The 18,074-nt window shown below is 39.9% G+C and overlaps 1 protein-coding gene across 1 annotated transcript in view; it reads right to left on the bottom strand.

The window, feature by feature from the left end:
* NT5DC3 (5'-nucleotidase domain containing 3) overlaps positions 1-18,074 on the bottom strand; it is a 65,793-nt gene that overhangs the window by 40,296 nt on the left and 7,423 nt on the right. Inside the window, exon 2 of the mRNA XM_011968647.1 lies at positions 4,470-4,654. Within this exon, the coding sequence (XP_011824037.1) occupies positions 4,470-4,637 (168 nt within the window). The 5' untranslated portion in view covers positions 4,638-4,654. The remainder of the gene's footprint in view (positions 1-4,469; positions 4,655-18,074) is intronic.

Genomic DNA, 18,074 nt, shown 5'->3' with positions numbered 1-18,074 from the left:
TTTTAGGATAGTTTTAGGCTTATGGAAAGGTTGCAAATACTGTGTTTCTGTATGTATACACCCAATGCCCTGTTTCCTCCAACAAAAGATTAAAAGCCTTTTGACTTGGGGTTTTTATTAAAATTCTAATTTAGGCCCAGTCTGGCTTCCTTTAGTACCTTGACTTTGTTCTAACCCCAGTTACAATCTGGGCAAACTCCTGTGTGCTGATAAAGAGCAAAATGTCCCCCTGAAAATGCTACAGGAACGTCCCTACAGCTTCAAGCAAAGTTAATACCAAAATGCAGCAGAGAACCCAGGACTTCTTCATGTGCGCCTAATTCCTACAGTCCTGGGTAATTACAGCTCTCAGATACAGCTAAAACCTCTACATTACAACACTGCTCTGGGTTCCTGAGGTCCAGAGACCTATAAACGTATCTGTCTTCCAGAGGTCTCAGTTTAATATTTAAAGTAGCCTAAATTACGAATCTAATTAGAGGCAATGCAGAAGGGCACAAAAACTAAGCTCTCTAAAATCCACCCAAAACACGATGCTAGAGTAAAATGACCTCATCAGAATGCTGGCCCCACGTGAAGCACAACGCTCTCACTTTTCAGCGGAACTCATGGATGCAGACGTCAAGTGTTTAATGAGTTCCTACTTTGTGCCAGGGCCTGGGAATACAGCAGTGAACAAAACTGACACAGGTGTCTGCCCCTGCAAAGCTCCCATTCTACCTGGGGAGGCAGACCATACACGAATACACACACAGAATATAACACCTCAGAGTGTATGTTCTAAAAGAAAATGCAATACAAGTATTCACAGATTGGAGATCGGGGGCGGGGGGTGGGGGGAAGAAAAGCAAGCCAGGAGCAAGCCTCTTCTGGGAGAAGAAAGAGTGCTCCAAGGCAGAAGTAGGAAAGGGTTTGGAGGTTCAAGGAGCAGGAGGGGAGGAGGGGAGGCAGCTGGAGGAGGCTGGGGAGGCTCTCACTATGATGGGATGAAAACCACACTTCACCTCTGTGGTCTTCCTCCCCCAAATTCATAACTCAGGCTAATCGTAAGGAAAATGCACACAGCACCTAATTGGCACGCTTCAAAACTGTCAAGGTCATTTAAAAAAGCAAGGAAAGTCGGAGAAGCTGTAAAAGCCAAGAGGCGCCTGAGAGACATGACAACTAACTGTAATGTGGTGTCCTGGAGGGGATCCTGGAGCAGGAAATGGACATTTGGTAAAAACTAAAAATAACTGAAGGAAGTATGGACTTTAATGAATAATAATGTATCAAGACTGGTTCTTTAGGTGTAACAAATGTACCTTGGTCAAGTGTTAACATTGGAGGAAACGGGGCATTGGGTGTATACACACATGAACTCCGTATTTGCAACCTTTCCATAAGCCTAAAACTATCCTAAAAGTTTATTTAAAGGAAAAAGAGAGCATAGCATTTGCTGAGAGATCAGACATGGACGCGGAGTGCGAGGGGTCACAGCCGATGCTTTGGATATGAACAAGGCGGTGATCAATGGTGCCAACTAATGAGAAAAAATGCTGACTAAGGTGTGAAGCTGGGAGATGAAATTAAGAGCTCTTCTACCCCTCCCTTTCTATTCCTTGGTGGACAAATAAAATCAAAATACAGACAGTTATTACTTGATTTTTTTAAAAATGTCCATGTTTGTAAAAATCTCTTATCTTTTAAAAAGGGTAATTACGAAGGAGCTGGAACCTTTTATGTTTGCTTTTTGGAAAGATGCTAAATTGCAAATTTACTGTTCTATGACTGTGTGTCTCAAAAGCATATGTCTTTCCATCTCTACAACTACACAAAGTGCATCAGTCTTGGCTGCAAAAATGGCCCTGAACTCAGTGTATCTTCGAAGAATTATTTTGTTTAATCAGAAGAAGAGAAAAATTTGCGTGAGCATAACTGACTCTACTAATATGCCTGATACAATTAATATTATAACTTCTTTTAGTTTTATCAAAGCAACACACAGATATAATGAGAATGAAATTTCAACGATCTTAAATCTAGAGGCTTTTCAAATAATAGTGATTGCAGCTTTTATTTTATCCATCTATTTCATCTCTCTTCCCCTCAAATTTCATAAATTTTTATTTTCATGAGTATTTTATTTGCATCTGAACCAAAAAAACCATAGGATGGAAAGGTGTTAGTAACCCCATAAGAGAGGCAAGGGGAGTCGAGGAGAGAATAGAGTCCTTTGGAAACAGACAGACCGGAGTTCAAATCCTGGTTCTGTCTCCTGGCCTGTGGCCTTGATCTAGTAGCTTAATTTTTTGAACCTGTTTCCTCAGCTGTAAACAGAGACAACATGTGTGAGCAGGGTTGTTGTGCAGATTAGAAATAATAGTATTTGTATTAATAAATAGCTAACATTTATTGAGTGTTTTCTATGTGCCATCTACTTTACGTTTATTAATTCATTTACCACAGTGACTATGAGGAAAGCACTGTTACTATGCCCATTTTACAGGGGAGAAAACTGAGGTCCAGAGAAACTGAGTGAGTCAATCAAGATTATGTAGGAAATAAGTGATGAAGCCCAGAATTTGAACCCCAGCAGTGAGGCCTTAGAACCTGTGCTTTCAGCACCTACTGGACAATCAATGAACACTGCCACTGGGATCATGGCTTGCTTTTTATAAATGACATCAAAGTCAGAGAAAACACTGCAGCTGACCTGGGACTGAAATGCCAGCACCAGTGCAACACCCCTTTGGATCCACCTTTTAGGGGGTGGTGAACAGATGGCATGGGATGGCAGGCAGGAACCAAAGTCAGAACCACCTCGTTCTTAGTTGGCTTTCATCTTATGATCCAGGCAAAGGACTGCAGTTTAGATGGAAGAGAGTAGTCCCTTGAACAAACGAGATCTGCCGCTGGATGCCAAGTGGCTAGGTGGTTTCACATCTAGTAAAGTGGCTATAACTAAAGAAAGCCAGCTGCTGGCTTAGTGGCAGAAAGGAAGCTTCTTTGTGGCAAATGCCATGACTACATTTTGGATATGGACAAAATGAGCTGCTTAAATCCACTGATAACCAAAAGCTGAGGGGGATCAGAAAATATGGTGAATCAAATGGTTAGGATCCAAAACTAAGGAGAATTTTGGCTGCATTAATAAAAATATGGCATCCAGAATAAGGGAGGTGATGGTCTCCTTCTATTCCACTCTAGCCGGACCCCACCTGGGGTAACATCTTCAAGTCCTCACATTTAAGAGAAATAAACCAGAGCACACACAAAGGAAGATGACTAGGATGACGAAAAGAAAAGAGGACAAATGAGAACGGTTAAAAGAGCTAAGAACAATCAATTTGGGAAAAGTCTTGGAGGGCATAATGGCTGGTCTATACAACACTAGCTCATTATATGTCTGGTACTCGAATGGTTAAATATAAAATAGTAGTTTACATAATTTGGGGTTATAAGTTACTCATACCCACCCTCAGCCCTCCTTTGCTGCGAACTCCTTCAATATTTGACTGAAATATCACCTTCTTTGCTTCCCCAATTCCCTCAGGCAGAGAAAGTTGTTCTAACCATCACAGTCAGACACAATCGATGTCTAAGGAGACCTCCACTAGGAGGCTGCATAACTGATCTGCCCACGTGACCGACAACCGCACTGGGCTGTTGGTTCTTTATGGGTAATGCCTGTCTCCTACTCATCTTTATCTTCTCAGCTTGTATTGCAGGGCTTGGCACAAGGAGGCTTAAGAAACATGTGAAGCAATAAATCAAGGAAGAAAAGAGGTCAATGGTGAGAGCTGTATGAAGGCAGAATTGTTCAACCCATGAAAGAACTTCCCAAAAATCAGAACCACTTCCTAGGGCAACGTGCACCTGTCTGAGATGGAGATCTGAGCTGTACTTCCCAGGGGAGGTCTCAAAGGGTATGGCCCACAAGACTTCTGAGAACACTTCTTATCCTGCTTCCTGAAATGTGTACTCAAATCAGACTAGAGAAAAAAATGATAGGGTTGCATATTTTCTTTTTTCCTTCTTCATTAAAAACTCTCAACAATACTACGTATCAGAAGAAAGACATTCAAATATGCTTTGCTCTTAGCAATTCAAATGGGTGTTGAAGGTAAAACATCTCCTAACATTTGAGGAATTCTTCCTAACCAGAATTCAACAGGCAGGCTGCCAATTCATCAAGCTCCAGGAGACACCGTGTCGTTCCGTGAAAGACGAGAGTGTAAATATCTACAGCCAAATCTCCATTAATGCACATCTTGGGAAGGTCTTTTGCCAAAAGACATCTAAAGATTTTTTTTAAAAAAACTATCATCTTCCAGGTAAGAGTTATGTGGAAGGCAACAAAATCTACTTATTCATTCAGCAACAATTTATTAAACGACTTCTCTGTGGCAGACATGGGGTCACGTCAGCTCAAGGCTGTTCTAAGGGGAAAAGGGGAGGGAGAAGCTGAAATGTCCCTCTGATCTTACCCGGTGTTCATTGATGAGAAGGTCCCGTGCAGCATTAAATATCAGCGTGTGGAGGTGCTTTGAATAAAACACCAAGGTGTAATCATAATCGAAGCCATAGATTTCAATGTCTGACAGGCTCATTTCATTGTTTGAGAAAATGGCATCTGGATTCAACAAGTTGCTCATAATGGAAGGAACCAATTCTGGAAATAAAGAAAAAAAATACATTATATTACATAATAAATAAGGGTTAGTATGATTTCTAAAGAAAAAAAAATGAGTAAACTAGACTACAAAAGAGATTTGCTTCACCTTGAAAACATGCTGGTGAAGGAAGCCAGCCACAAAGGACCACATGTTGCATGATCCTATTCATATGAAACGTACAGAAATGACAAATCCATAGGCACAGAAAGGAGATTCATGGTTGCCTAGGACCGCTGACTGCTAATGGGCACAGAATTTCTTTTTGTGGTGATGAAAATGTTCTGAAATTGATGGTGGTGATGGTTCTGGGGGATTGAGATGAGGTCTCACTCGGTTAACCAGACTGGAGTGCAGTGGCACCATCACAGCTCACTGCAGCCTCAATCTCTAGGGCTCAAGCGATCCTCCCACCTCAGCTTCCTGAGTTGCTGGGACGACAGGCGCAGACCATCACACCCTACTAATTTTTGTACTTTTTGTAGAGACAGAGTCTCCCTGTGTTGCCAAGGCTGGTCTCAAACTCCTAGGCTCAGGAACAACCCATGCACCTCAGCCTCCCAAAGTACTGAGATTACAGGCATGCGCCTCTGTACCTGGCCAATGGTGATGGTTGAACACTCTTGTGAAAGTACTAAAAACCACTGAATGGGAGACTCTAAAAGGGTAAATTGTATGATATATAAATTATTTCTCAATAAAAGAACATTTGCTACCAAAAATGAACATTTGCTTCAACATCACAAAAAGGATTTGTTTAAAAAATACATGTTGCAGATTTTGGAAAGTAAAAGTATAGTTAACCAAATCTAAATATCATACGTCATCTCACCACCCAGAAAAAAACTACTGACATTTTATGTATTTGCTGCCAACATTTTTCTATGTATATATTTTGGATAGCTAACCTCACACTATATATACAGGTTTGCATTGAGCTCACTAAATTTAATATTCAATCATGAGCCTATACTTTTTGAAATAAACTATTACATGAGACTTTGACATACATATTGGTGTGCCATAGTTAACCTACTACAGGTTAAGCATCCCTTATCCAAAACGTTTGGGAACAGAACCATTTTGGATATCGGATTTTTTTGTATTTTGGAATGTCTGCATTATATCTACCGATCGTGGCTCCCTAATCCAAAAGTCTGAAATTCAAAATGCTCCAATGAGTGTTTCCTTGGAGCATCATGTCAGCATGCAAAAATTTGAGATTTGGAGCACTGTGGATTTTAGATTTTCAGATCAGGGATGTTCAGCCCATACTCTAAGTTACACATTTAAGTTTTTTCCTATTTAATAAAAATAACATTGCAATGAGCATCTTCATGTGTTAATCTTCGCCTTTCAGATGATTTCCTTCAGATGGGTTTGTAGACGTGTGACTACCTTCTACCATCAGGGTCCACTGGATGTTAGGTTTGGGTTTCTTTTTTGAGCAGTTCTAACTATTTGTAAGGATTGTTACTTCATGATTTCTATTTTTTTATTGGAAGCCTTTCAAAAATTCATTCTACCTTACAATTTCCATGAGTCCACTGAACCCTTTTAAAAAATCAAAGATGCAATAGGGGATGTTGGTGATCTTATTTTTCCAATATGCTGAAATACTTTACTATTAGAATTATTTCATCATTATCTCTCAATTATTGCCACCTATGTTTTTTTTTTTGTTTTTTTTTTTTGAGATGGAGTCTCGCTCTGTCGCCCAGGCTGGAGTGCAGTGGCCGGATCTCAGCTCACTGCAGGCTCCGCCTCCCGGGTTTACGCCATTCTCCTGCCTCAGCCTCCAAGTAACTGGGACTACAAGCACCCGCCACCACGCCCAGCTAGTTTTTTGTATTCTTTTAGTAGAGACGGGGTTTCACCGTGCTAGCTAGGATGGTCTGGATCTCTTGACCTCGTGATCCGCCCGTCTCGGCCTCCCAAAGTGCTGGGATTACAGACTTGAGCCTCTGTGCCCGGCTGCCACCTATGATTTTTTAAAAGACTAAAATAAGAAAGCAGGAGAATAAGAAATCACTTAAGATAGTGCAATAGTGAAATAAGTCATCACTATGACATCATCCTTCAGTTCTCATGGCATTGCGCAAAGAACTGCATCACCTTCAAGAAGGTATAAAAGAAGTCTGAAAACACCATCTTTGCAGTCTTTTTTTTTGTTTGCTTTCATGGAACACTGTTGAGAAATCAGTTTTTCATTTTCCATCCGTAACAGCAAAAACAAAGCTGACAGGAGAAGACATCTCGCAGTTATCAGATGTGCCAGGAGGTGAATGCAGAGAGAGACAGCAGTTCTCTACGGCCTAGTGATGACGGTGAAACCAACCATAAGGGTGACGTCTCAGATGATGAGGCCTCCATGACCATATCCTAGATGAAATTCAGGATCAAAGACTGAGCAATATATTTCAAAAGACAAAAAAAAAAAAAAAAAGTGATATTCTCATCTGGTTAACCATTTAACAGGATGAACACAATCATCCAATATTTTATGACAAAAACACGGACTATCCTATTTTGCCAAAATTATATATGACAGTGTTTTTTTTCACCTTTTATGATGTTTATGCACCAAAATTTTCTTGAAATAGCTCACAGGCAGACAAATGCTGAAGGCAGGTGATTTTTTGGAGATAGGTACATGTACATAAAACCTGAACTGTCCATATTTTACTACTTCTCACATTACTAAGGACAACCACCTGACTCCATTATAACAGCTAATATTTATTAAGCACTTACCATGTACTACATGCTATCAAGAAGACTTTACATTTTCTCATTTAATCCTTCCCACAACCTTAGGAAGCAAATACTACTTTATCCCCATTTCACAAACAAAGACACTAGAGACGCATGGAAATTACTTAATTTGCTAAGGATACACCAGCACCACATGGCAGGGTTGGGATTTGAACCTGGGAAGTTTGGCTCCAGAATCTATGTTCTTAACTCCCTTTCAGGTACATTTTTTCCTAAAATAAAATAGTCAATCCCTCATTTCTGGGCTTTCCCTTTCCTTTCTGCTCACTTCTTTCTGACTATGAATGGCACGTAGAATCCACATTCACTCTAAAGAGCCACCTGAAACATTCAAGAAGCATTCCGCTTGCATAGTAACAGCTCTAATCAGGGCCCCAGTCAGGGACCAACCCAGCCGCAGTGAGGTATTCTGAGCATTTCACAAGGCTCCTTAACAGCTTTGAGATCTGAATCCCTTTCAAAACCTAACAGAAGCCATGGAATCCTCTCCATGCACGTGCAGATTTTGTAGAAAATTTCATGGGGTTCATCCCCTAAAGCCTATTCATGGCTCCCAATTAAGTTCCCACATTGCACCTAGTTTATTAAAACCAAGCCTTTATATCTCTACACAGAATTTCCAGGTCATTGTGAAGGCACATATACGAATCAATAAATTAATTTCACTCACACTGACAATCTAGATGTGACTGAGCCTATTGAAAACCCGAACAGTCAATTCACTAACAGTTCCATCTCTTCATTCGTTTTTCTTTCATCAAAATCAATGAGACAACCACCATGGCTTTTTTTTTAAGATGAAGTCTCACTCTGTCACCCAGGCTGGAGTACAGTGGTACAATGTCGGTTCACTGCAACCTCCACCTCCTAAGTTCAAGGAATTCTCCTGCCTCTGCCTCCCAAGTAGCTGAGATTACAGGTGTATATCACCATGCCCGGCTAATTTTTGTATTTTTAGTAGAGACAGGGTTTTCACCATGTTGGCCAGGCTAGTCTCAAACTCCTGACCTCAGGTGATCTGCCTGCCTCCACCTCCCAAAGTGCTGGGGTTACGGGCGTGAGCCACCGCACCCAGCCACAAGAACCATGGCTTTCATTTTGCTTTTGCCAATAAGACGTATCTGTTATAGACATTTAAGAAACTTAGAGGCAGGCAGTTCACAAGAACTGGTCCTAGGGAAGAGGAGAAGCTGGCAGACCCAAACTCTTTGATATCTAATACCGAAGATCTTCTGGCCTTACATAAATCAATGGGCCATTGCTGATGATATTTTCCGAATATGACCGCATGGCATCGTCCATATGATGCAAGTGAAGTGGGATCGCTTACAGAGTGACCAAAAGCTCCACTTTCACAAATGACCTTTCCGAGGGAGGTTCGAACAGCCTGCTTAATTACAAGTTTATATTTAGAAATGGTGCTGGCAAGAAAGTCTCCCTCCCTTCCTGCTACCTGAGAAGACTACGCGAAGCCCTCAAGGAAAAACTACTATGATAGAAAATCATCCAAAAGCTGCATGGGAATTCCCCTGCGGGAGTGAAAGCCTGAGACACGTACATCACACGACACCATCACCTGAAAGCCTGGATGTTTAAGGCGTCATCCTCGAACACAAGAAGCAGCATCTCAAAGGGATCTTGGCACCCTGTGCAAACTTTAGGAAGAAAAGTTAAGAACAAACATGAATAATTACAAAGCAAAAGAAAAGAATGCCAACCACTCACAAAAGAGAAACAGTCTGGCTAAACTTTAGACTCTGAAGTATAAACCGAATGCCTCTTGACTAGTCACTTACGTACTTTCTCAAAGGAGAAACCAGAGTGGGTACCAATTTAGAAAGTGAATTCCTTTGTACGTAATGGATGATGACAGCAAGGCTATACAATCAGTACAAACAAATGGAGAGACAGTTCTGTTGCTGTGGCCAGAGCTTGAGCAAAACTCAGTTCCAATGCAAGCCACTCTGAGCTGGGAGCTGTGCACCCTCCAGCACACAGTGTGGCAAGCTGGGAGGCCCCTGGCACTTCCAGTTTTCAGCAGCTTCCAGCTTTTCGTCTGCTTATCCCACAGAACACTGGGAAATGTGGTGAACAACCTATAAGAAAAACTGGTAAGCTTTCTGTTTTGGTTCTGGCTTTTTGTGTTTTTTATTGTGGCAAAATATACATTACATAAAGTTTACCATGTTAGCCATTTCTAAGAGTGCAATTCAGTGGCATTAAGTACATTCACCTTGTGCAACCATCGCCACCATCCAGCTCTAGAATTCTTTTCTTCTTGCAAAACTGAAACTCTGTACCCATTAAACAATTCCCCATTCACCCCAGCTTTCCCAGCAACTACTGCTCCACTTCCTGTCTCTATGAATCTCACTATTCCAGGAACCTCATAGAAGTGGAGTCACACAGTCTTTGTCTTTTTGCACAATGACCTCAAGGTTCATCCACGGTGTAGCATATGTCAGTCTCTCCTTTTGAAGGCTGCATAGTCCATTGTAGATATAAACCGCCTTTTGTTTATCCATTTATCAATCCCCAGGCCGTCGGGTTGCTTCCACCTTCCAGCTGTTATGAATAATGCTGCTATGAATACACAAATATCTGTCCAAATCCTCGTTTTCAGTCTTTTTGGGTGAACACCTAGAAGTGGAATTCCTGACTCATATGGTAATCCTGTTTTTCATTGTTTTAGGAACTGCCCTACTGTTTTCCACAGTGGCTGCTCCATTTTGTTTTGCTTTTTTAAGGCCACCGCAGAAAATTCTTGTCTAAATTTTATCATTACTATTGAGAGAGAGAGAATATGAAAGAAGGCAGAACCTCATTCTGGTACAGAAGTCAGATACTTTCCACTTATTCAAGGAAACATTTTTAAGCTGTGTAAAGATGTGAGCTTGGAAGGTACAATTTTGCCAAGTACTTTGTCTTCTTTAATGCTCATAAATGCTAAATGTCTCTCCCTTAGTACAGGCCTAGAGCTTGGCAGAGCTGTCAAGTAGTGTGTGGAGACAACACCGAGCAGAAATTCATGGCCTGATTGATGTCAATGATTATTCTTAATGTTTTAAAAAATATGATGCGCCTTAGGCACACAGCACTGGAGAGCTCTAAAAGTTTACCAAATGCATTACTTGCTCTCATCATTATCCCAGGAACCAGTCAGATAAAGACAGGAGGGTGCAAAGGATGGACCTGAAAAACCGAGGTCCCAAAGGCTGCCTGTGGTAAGCGATGGCTGTGGGCACTGGGTGTCTGGGCCCCTTCAGTGCAGCTGTGCCATCTCACACTTGCTCGCGTCCAGTTGGCTCCACTTTCCAGGTACATGGGGAGGATCACAATCCTCCCTCCATGCCTCACCCCTGACTCTGGCCAGCTGTGGTCACAACAGATCACAGGCACAAGAGACATGTGTCACTTCTAGAGCAGTGCACACTCCCTTCCCCTACCATGCCTATCATGGAGATATGATACAAACACTACAAGATTAGGAGGAGGATGGAAGGCTAAGCCAACACATGGAGTTGACTACCCTGCCCTGCAGAGTTGTGGGGGTCCCCCAGTAGACTCTGCATGAGTGAGAAATAGGCTTTGTTATAGCTGTCTGTAATAAACCACTAGGATTTTGGTGTTGCTTGTTGCTGCAGCATAACCTAGCCTATCCTGACTGATAAACCTTCAACACCATGATTTTGTTGGGAAATCTCTCTTCCCCAACATTCAGACTGTATGGTCTCATGGGGTTCCATTCCTGACTCCAGAAGGAGGGCATGTAACCCAGGCCTGGCCTAACAGAGTACCTGAATTCCCTTACCAATGCTGACTAGTTTGAGGCAGACATAGGATCCCCTCCAGCCAATCATCATACTTTCTCTACAGCCACAGTGAACCAACAAGTCCAATCGAGTCAATTGCTGGATTTGTAAGGGAATTTGAGGGAGGAGGCATTCTTTTCTTCCAAAGGTAGATTTAAGAGAACGTAAATTTGGAGATGTAGGGGGCCACTGCTAGGAACCTAGAAAAGATGCCAACGGGAAAGAGTTAAGTTTTCTATTGCTTACATCCGAACGAATTCTACTAAAGGTTTATTTTAAGAAAATTCAGCCATTCAAACTTCTGACAATAAATTTTAACTTTTTAATCTGGTATCAAAGGCATTCCCAATGTATACTTTAATCCATTTCTCCAATATTAAATTCTCCTTCCCATGCCCTACTTTCAACAAGATGGGTCATCTACTGCTCTGTGTTCTCCAACATATGCCGTGGTTGAATACTGACCAGAGTTACATCTGCCTGGAATATTCTGTCTTTGTCTAATGTGTATGCATAAACACCAAACAGCTATGTGAAAAGAATGTCAAGTAAGACTTTCCTTCAAATTATGCTGTAAAACAAACACCATGTGAGTCAGTTTAAAAATTTCAAACATTAAAAAGGTAGAAAAAGAAACACCATGTGAGCTACAGTTTAAAATTTTTTAACATTAAAAACAAGAATATATAGATCACCATTTATTTCATCTCTGAATAAAACATAACTTTCCAAATGTAAAAAAAAAAAGAAAAAAAAGCAACAGAATAAATCACAAAGAAAACTACTGACAGATTTGCAACATAAGATTTTTTAACACCTGTGCATCTAAAAATATCAAAACAACAATTTGGGAAAAGAGTTGAGTATATTAGACCAAAAAATTGAAAAGACAAACAGCAATGGTCTAGTATTCTTAATATTTTAAAAATCCATACAAAAGGAAATAGTTGGTAAACTAAACGTTCAACCACTCGAACTACCAAAAAAAAAGCAAATTAAAACAAGTAAACACAGTTAACAGTAGATGTCTCAACAGGTGGAATTACAAATGTCTCTACTGTCTTTATTTCATTTACATGGTTTTCTATAATAAGCATGTGTTATTTGGCTAAGAAATAAAGTAAGAAGTCATTTTCCTCTTGTCAGGTTGCAGCAGTGTTCCTGCTGCTAGTGGTAGTGCTATCTGTGTGTGCTGTTTTGGGGGTGCTCTATTCTTGATTTGTCTGTAATAACGGAAGCTTGTGCCAGGACCTGGTCAGCTTGACTCCTAGCTGTTTAAGAGTATAAACCAGAGCAAGCTTTCTAGAAAACAGCTCGGCAATACATATCAAGAGTCTGTTAAAAATATTCATACCCTTTGACTCAGTAATCCTTTCTAGGAATCTATGCTAAGGAAATAGAGATATAGGTAAAGATCTATATGCAAAGATTTTGTTACATTGATATTAATAAAGCAAAAACTGGGGCAAAACATGCTCCATCAGGAGGCCCAAATGTACATCTCAGATATTTGTACTCAGAAACCCAAGTGTGTTAACAAGAATATAATCAGAAAAGGTGAGGCACACTTGAAAATCCTTAAAAGTTCAATTGTATTGATAAAGCAAATCACAATCCCAGAGACACTAAGATGGCATTTTTCTTTAGTTAGTTATGATTTTTCTTTTTGGTATATGTCCTAGATTTCAAGCTGTTTTTCTAGAAAAAAAAGAATATACAGATCAAAAGTCCCTGAAGAAGAAATGGAAGAGGAGAAAATTTTCCTGGAGAATTTTAGAAGCTACAAAAAAAAAAAACACACACAAAAACAGAAAAAGTCTCCATTTTCCGCCACCCTCCATGTACCAAGAAGCTTTCTGTAACTCTCCCCAGTGCTCAGTCAACCAAAAAGTTAATCCAGTGAATAATAATTATGTGCATTTCCTATATACCAGGCATTATATGAAGCAATGTACACGACCTCACTTAATGCGAGACACAATTACACCCATTTCACAGAGGAAAATGAAGATGAAATTAACAGCTCAAGGTCACATTTTAAATATCTATTTCTATGTTCCTAAATCAAGAAAAAGCATTTTTTTTGTTTTTTGGGTGTTTATTTGTTTTTCCCTAATTGGACCAAATCTCAACTTCTGTTTATATTTCATAATATTCACATACTTCAAAAATACTCACAGATATTCCAAATACTTTAAGATGTCATATTTACTTAACATGGCTTCAAATTCTCCTTTAAAAGTTCACGTGTAGACTGAAAACATCAAGGTTTCAAAATTTCTTTTAAAAGTATACCTATGAATTGGAAATGTGAAAATACGCATAGGCAATTTTTTGCGTCTACATTGAGGCAGTATTTACCTTTTCCATTATCTCACTACAGGTGAACTCAGGTCCTGTTTTAAACTTTTAAACTTCACATCTGTAACTATGAAAACTACAAGAAAAAGACACCCTAATTCAGGTGATTTATCTCTTAGCAACTTTCACCAAGTTCCAGCTTCCTTCTGTTCAGCCAGGCTAGGCACAGTTCTGCTATTAATGGTTGAAAAATGTGAATCTCTTCTGATATGCTAGGGAACAAGTTGATCATAATGCAATTTCACAATTTTTTATGTTTTGGTATGTTACACTTAGTACCAACAAATGTTATTTGATATAGCTGTGTCCACTTAATATCCTTTCTGCTAATAATTCATTACAATAAAGGAAACAGTTGAATAGAAACGTGACTTTGAAGGCCAAGGTTGAGATGACAGTTCTTAGGAGTGTGTAACTGCTAGACCTTAAAGAGATGTAAATTTTTAGCCAGAAACTGTTTTCTCCAGTATCTCCAATAACCACTCGGTTTTAAGTCATTTTTACCTCTGCAATAGTCCAATGGCATATGTCGAGATGAAACAAAACGCCCAAGGTATCCTTTCCACAGTGAAAGTGAACACTGATAGGATTACCTGCCCAGTATGCTCCAATCCTTATATAAGAAGTGACTCTTCCCCAGTTTCTTCTAGGACCTGCCCCTCCAGTCACAGCTGCTGGTCCAGGGCACAACACCTGACAGAACATGCTGGGCCACTCCTGAGGTGGGTACCGGACTCAAGCCAGGCTAAACTAGAGTCCTTCTCTTATTTCTGTATTTTCACTTTATATTTTTATTGAGATGCAATATAATAAACTGCACATAAAGTATACAGTTTGATGGGGTTTGACATATACTGCAGAGACATCTGTGATGCCATCATCACAATCAAGGCAATGAGCATCTAACATCCCGTAACCTTTCCTCACATTCCCTTAAATTCTAGCCCACCCTCCCTCCACCCCTAACCATCCCCAGGCCACTACTCATTTTCTTTTGGTCAGATTCCTTCACATTTGCTAGAATTTTACATCAATGAGATCATACAACATGTAGTATCTTTGTAAACTGGTTTTCCCATTTACTAGACCCATAGGAAATCTGTTTCAATAAGCATTTACCATACCTACAATGTGCCAGACACTGCACAGGGGATTATAAATACAGAACAATATCACAGGCAATGGGGAAGACCACCAAACATCACACTGATGCAAGACAGAGGAACCTGGCATGGGGCTGGGCATACCCCCTGGGAAGAGGCAATTCAAGAGTCACTTTTATTGTGTCTGATAATCTAAGAAGAAACACTCATTTTTCCATTCGTTTACATATTTTGCATTGTCTCCAAGGAGAAGTAATCCATGACAAATAGAATTACTCATCCGACTAATTAATAATGCATATGACATTTACACTACTCCCACCAAAAGTTAAAATTATACCCCTTATTACCCTGTAAGTAATATCTGTAATTCTGACTACTCCACAGAAATCCATCACACTTCCCGAAGTTACAAAAATAAAACTACACACAACTACATTTGAAATAAAATTAAATACAGTAATGGTTTAATGACAACCTAATCTTTAAAAATAAAATCTTTAAAAAATCAACAGAACTGATCAAAAAGAAAAGTACATTCAGCTTCAAGGGAAAAAGTCCTTAGAAAAAGAAAACTGTGCACAGGACAGTGGCTCACACTTACAATCCCAACACTTTGGGAGGCCAAGGCAGAAGGATGGCTTGAAGCCAGGAGTTCAAGACCAGCCTGTGGAGCAAATCAAAACTCTGTCTCTACAAAAAAATTTTAAATTAGCCAGGCACAGGTAGCTAATCGGGAGGCTGAGATGGAAGGATCCCTTGAGCCCAGGCATTCAAGGCTGCAGTGAGCTTGACTGTGCCACTGCACTGTAACCTGGGTAACAGAGCAAGACCCTGTCGAAAAGAAGAGAGCCAAGTCAAACGATCAAAAAATAGGCAATCTCAAAAATGTTTCATTAGAGTATGCAGGAAGTAGAAAAAAATATAAGTGCCTATATAAATGCCATCCACATGCTGTGCACCAGACACTTCTCATTCATCACCTCAATTAATGTCCCAAGAACTCCATGAAGTGGATACCACAATCCCTCATATGCAGATGGGGTAAAAAATAAGGCTAAGAAGTAAAGTACTTGGCCCAAAGTCACACAGCCATTAAACATTACAATGCAGGTCAAATGTTTGGCACAGTGCTTGGCTGAAAGTAGGTGCTTCATAACTGTCAGTCCCTTCTTTTTTCTATTCATTCATTCAACAGATAATTTTTCCTAGATCAGTAGTTACCATCATAATCTGGGAAATCTCCCCGACCTCCTCACCAGGGAATCTTTGAGGTCAAAACTATTCTCATAATATAGTTAAGATGTGGCAGGCAGAATAATGGCCCTCCAAAGATGTCCATGTCCTAATCCCTAGAACCTGTGAATATGTTACCTTACATGGCAAGGGAGAATTAAGGTTGCAGATGGATTAAGATTGGTATCAGCTGACTTTCAAATAAAGTTATTAGCCTGGATTATCCAGGTGGACCCAATGGAATCACAAAGGTCCTTAAGTGTGGAAAAGGAGGGCAGAAGATTCAGTGTGAGAGAGATGTGATTTGAGAAAGACTCAGAAAGCCACTGCTGGCTTTGAAAATGCAAGGAGCTACCAACAATGTGGGGAGCCTCTAGAAACTGAAAAGCTTAAGAAAACTGTCTCCCCCAGAACCTCCAGAAAGAAATGCAGTACTGCAACATATTGATTCTACCCCAGTGAGATCTATTTCAGACTTTTAACTTCCAGAACTATGAAGACAATATATTGTACTGTTGTCAATCACTAATTTGTGGTAATTTGTTACAGAAGCAATGAAAATTAAATACAGAGACAATCTGCCTTTTTCACTCTCACCTCTTTTGCCAGAGGATACTGCAATAGACAGAATCAGATTTGAGAATCTATTAATCCAGACATCACAGAACTTTGCACAAATATAAAACCATGACATTCTTCTAAATTTCTTTTATTTTGGAAAACAGTCATTTTTCATAAAAAGCATGCCATTTATGTTAACAGGTAACAGACTGGTATTTTTAATGAATCAATAAATACATATGCCTGGGCACAGTGACTCACACCTGTAATCCCAGCACTTTAGGAGGCCAAGACAGGTGGATCACCTGAGGTCAGGAGTTCCAGACCAGCCTGGCCAACATGGTGAAACTCTGTCTCTACTAAAAATACAAAAAATTAGCTGGGTGTAGTGGCACACACCTGTAATCCCAGCTACTCGGGTAGCTGAGGCAGGAGAATTGCTTGAACCCAGGAGATGGAGGTTGCAGTGAGCCGTGATTGCACCATTGCACTTCAGCCTGGGAGACAGAGTCTCAAAAAATAAATTAATTAAATGAATCAATAAATACATATCTTACAATTCTCTGGGTTTTAATTTCCAATACAATCACTGTCAATATAATAGCAGAATACATTCTTCAAAAGTCTACTTGAGACTAATGTATAAACAGAAACTAGGATCTTCAGTAATTTAAAATGTATAAAAGAATCCTGAGGGCAAAATGTTTGAAAGGTCTGCTACCTAGCTAAGGATTAATATTCACTAGTAGTGCTTCTCAAGTCGATTTTTCTGCTCAAATGAGAACAAAATATTACAATCTACGCAGAGAGTTGCATCTCTAAACACAAATTAAAATTATATTCAGGTTTATACAACAGTATCTTATCAATTCACTTGGCATGAAACATTTCCTCAAAGCCCTAGTAAAATGAAAAAGAGTTACTCAAACCAAGGACCAATCCTTTAAAGTATAAAAATTTCCTATAAAACCCAGTTTGATCCATCAGCTAGCCTCTCTTTCTCTCTGCACTCTCCTAGCTATAACATGTAGTATTTGACTTTTAAAAAATAATAGAATTCTATCATTGTCTTCTAAGTACTTATTTGCAAAGAAGGTTTTTTTAAAGTTTTTGTTTTCCTTCTCTAAAATTACATCACGTCAATACAAGAAGGACAAAGTCAGGATTTGGCTGGTCACAAACTGAACATGAATTAACTCTTAAAGTTACAGAAGTACAGTGTTTGTTCACCAAGGAAGAGCCGGTTGCTTCCCTCCACCACGAACCAGTCAGACCACAGGTCGGGAACAAATGGTTCACTTTCAAAGGGATAGTGACAAACTAGAGTGAAATCAAAGTTGAGCTTCCAAAATGATCAAATCAAAGGCGAGTTGCAGTGATGATGCATGATCACCATCTTCATATTTAAGCAACTATCATATGGAAGGAGAATCAGAAGTACTCTCTGTGACTCAGCCATCCAAAATAAAATGGGCAGCCTTGTGATCACACAAGCTCAAGCAGATGCCAGATGGCCACTAATAAAGTCTATGGAAAAAGGGATTTCTTCTTCCAGCAGAGGACTGAACTCT

This window comes from Mandrillus leucophaeus, unplaced genomic scaffold (genome assembly GCF_000951045.1).
Source record: "Mandrillus leucophaeus isolate KB7577 unplaced genomic scaffold, Mleu.le_1.0 Scaffold852, whole genome shotgun sequence".
In the NCBI taxonomy this organism is placed as follows: domain Eukaryota; kingdom Metazoa; phylum Chordata; class Mammalia; order Primates; family Cercopithecidae; genus Mandrillus; species Mandrillus leucophaeus.
Note: the sequence above shows the minus strand (reverse complement) of the source record. Positions and strands in the feature narration are given on the sequence as shown.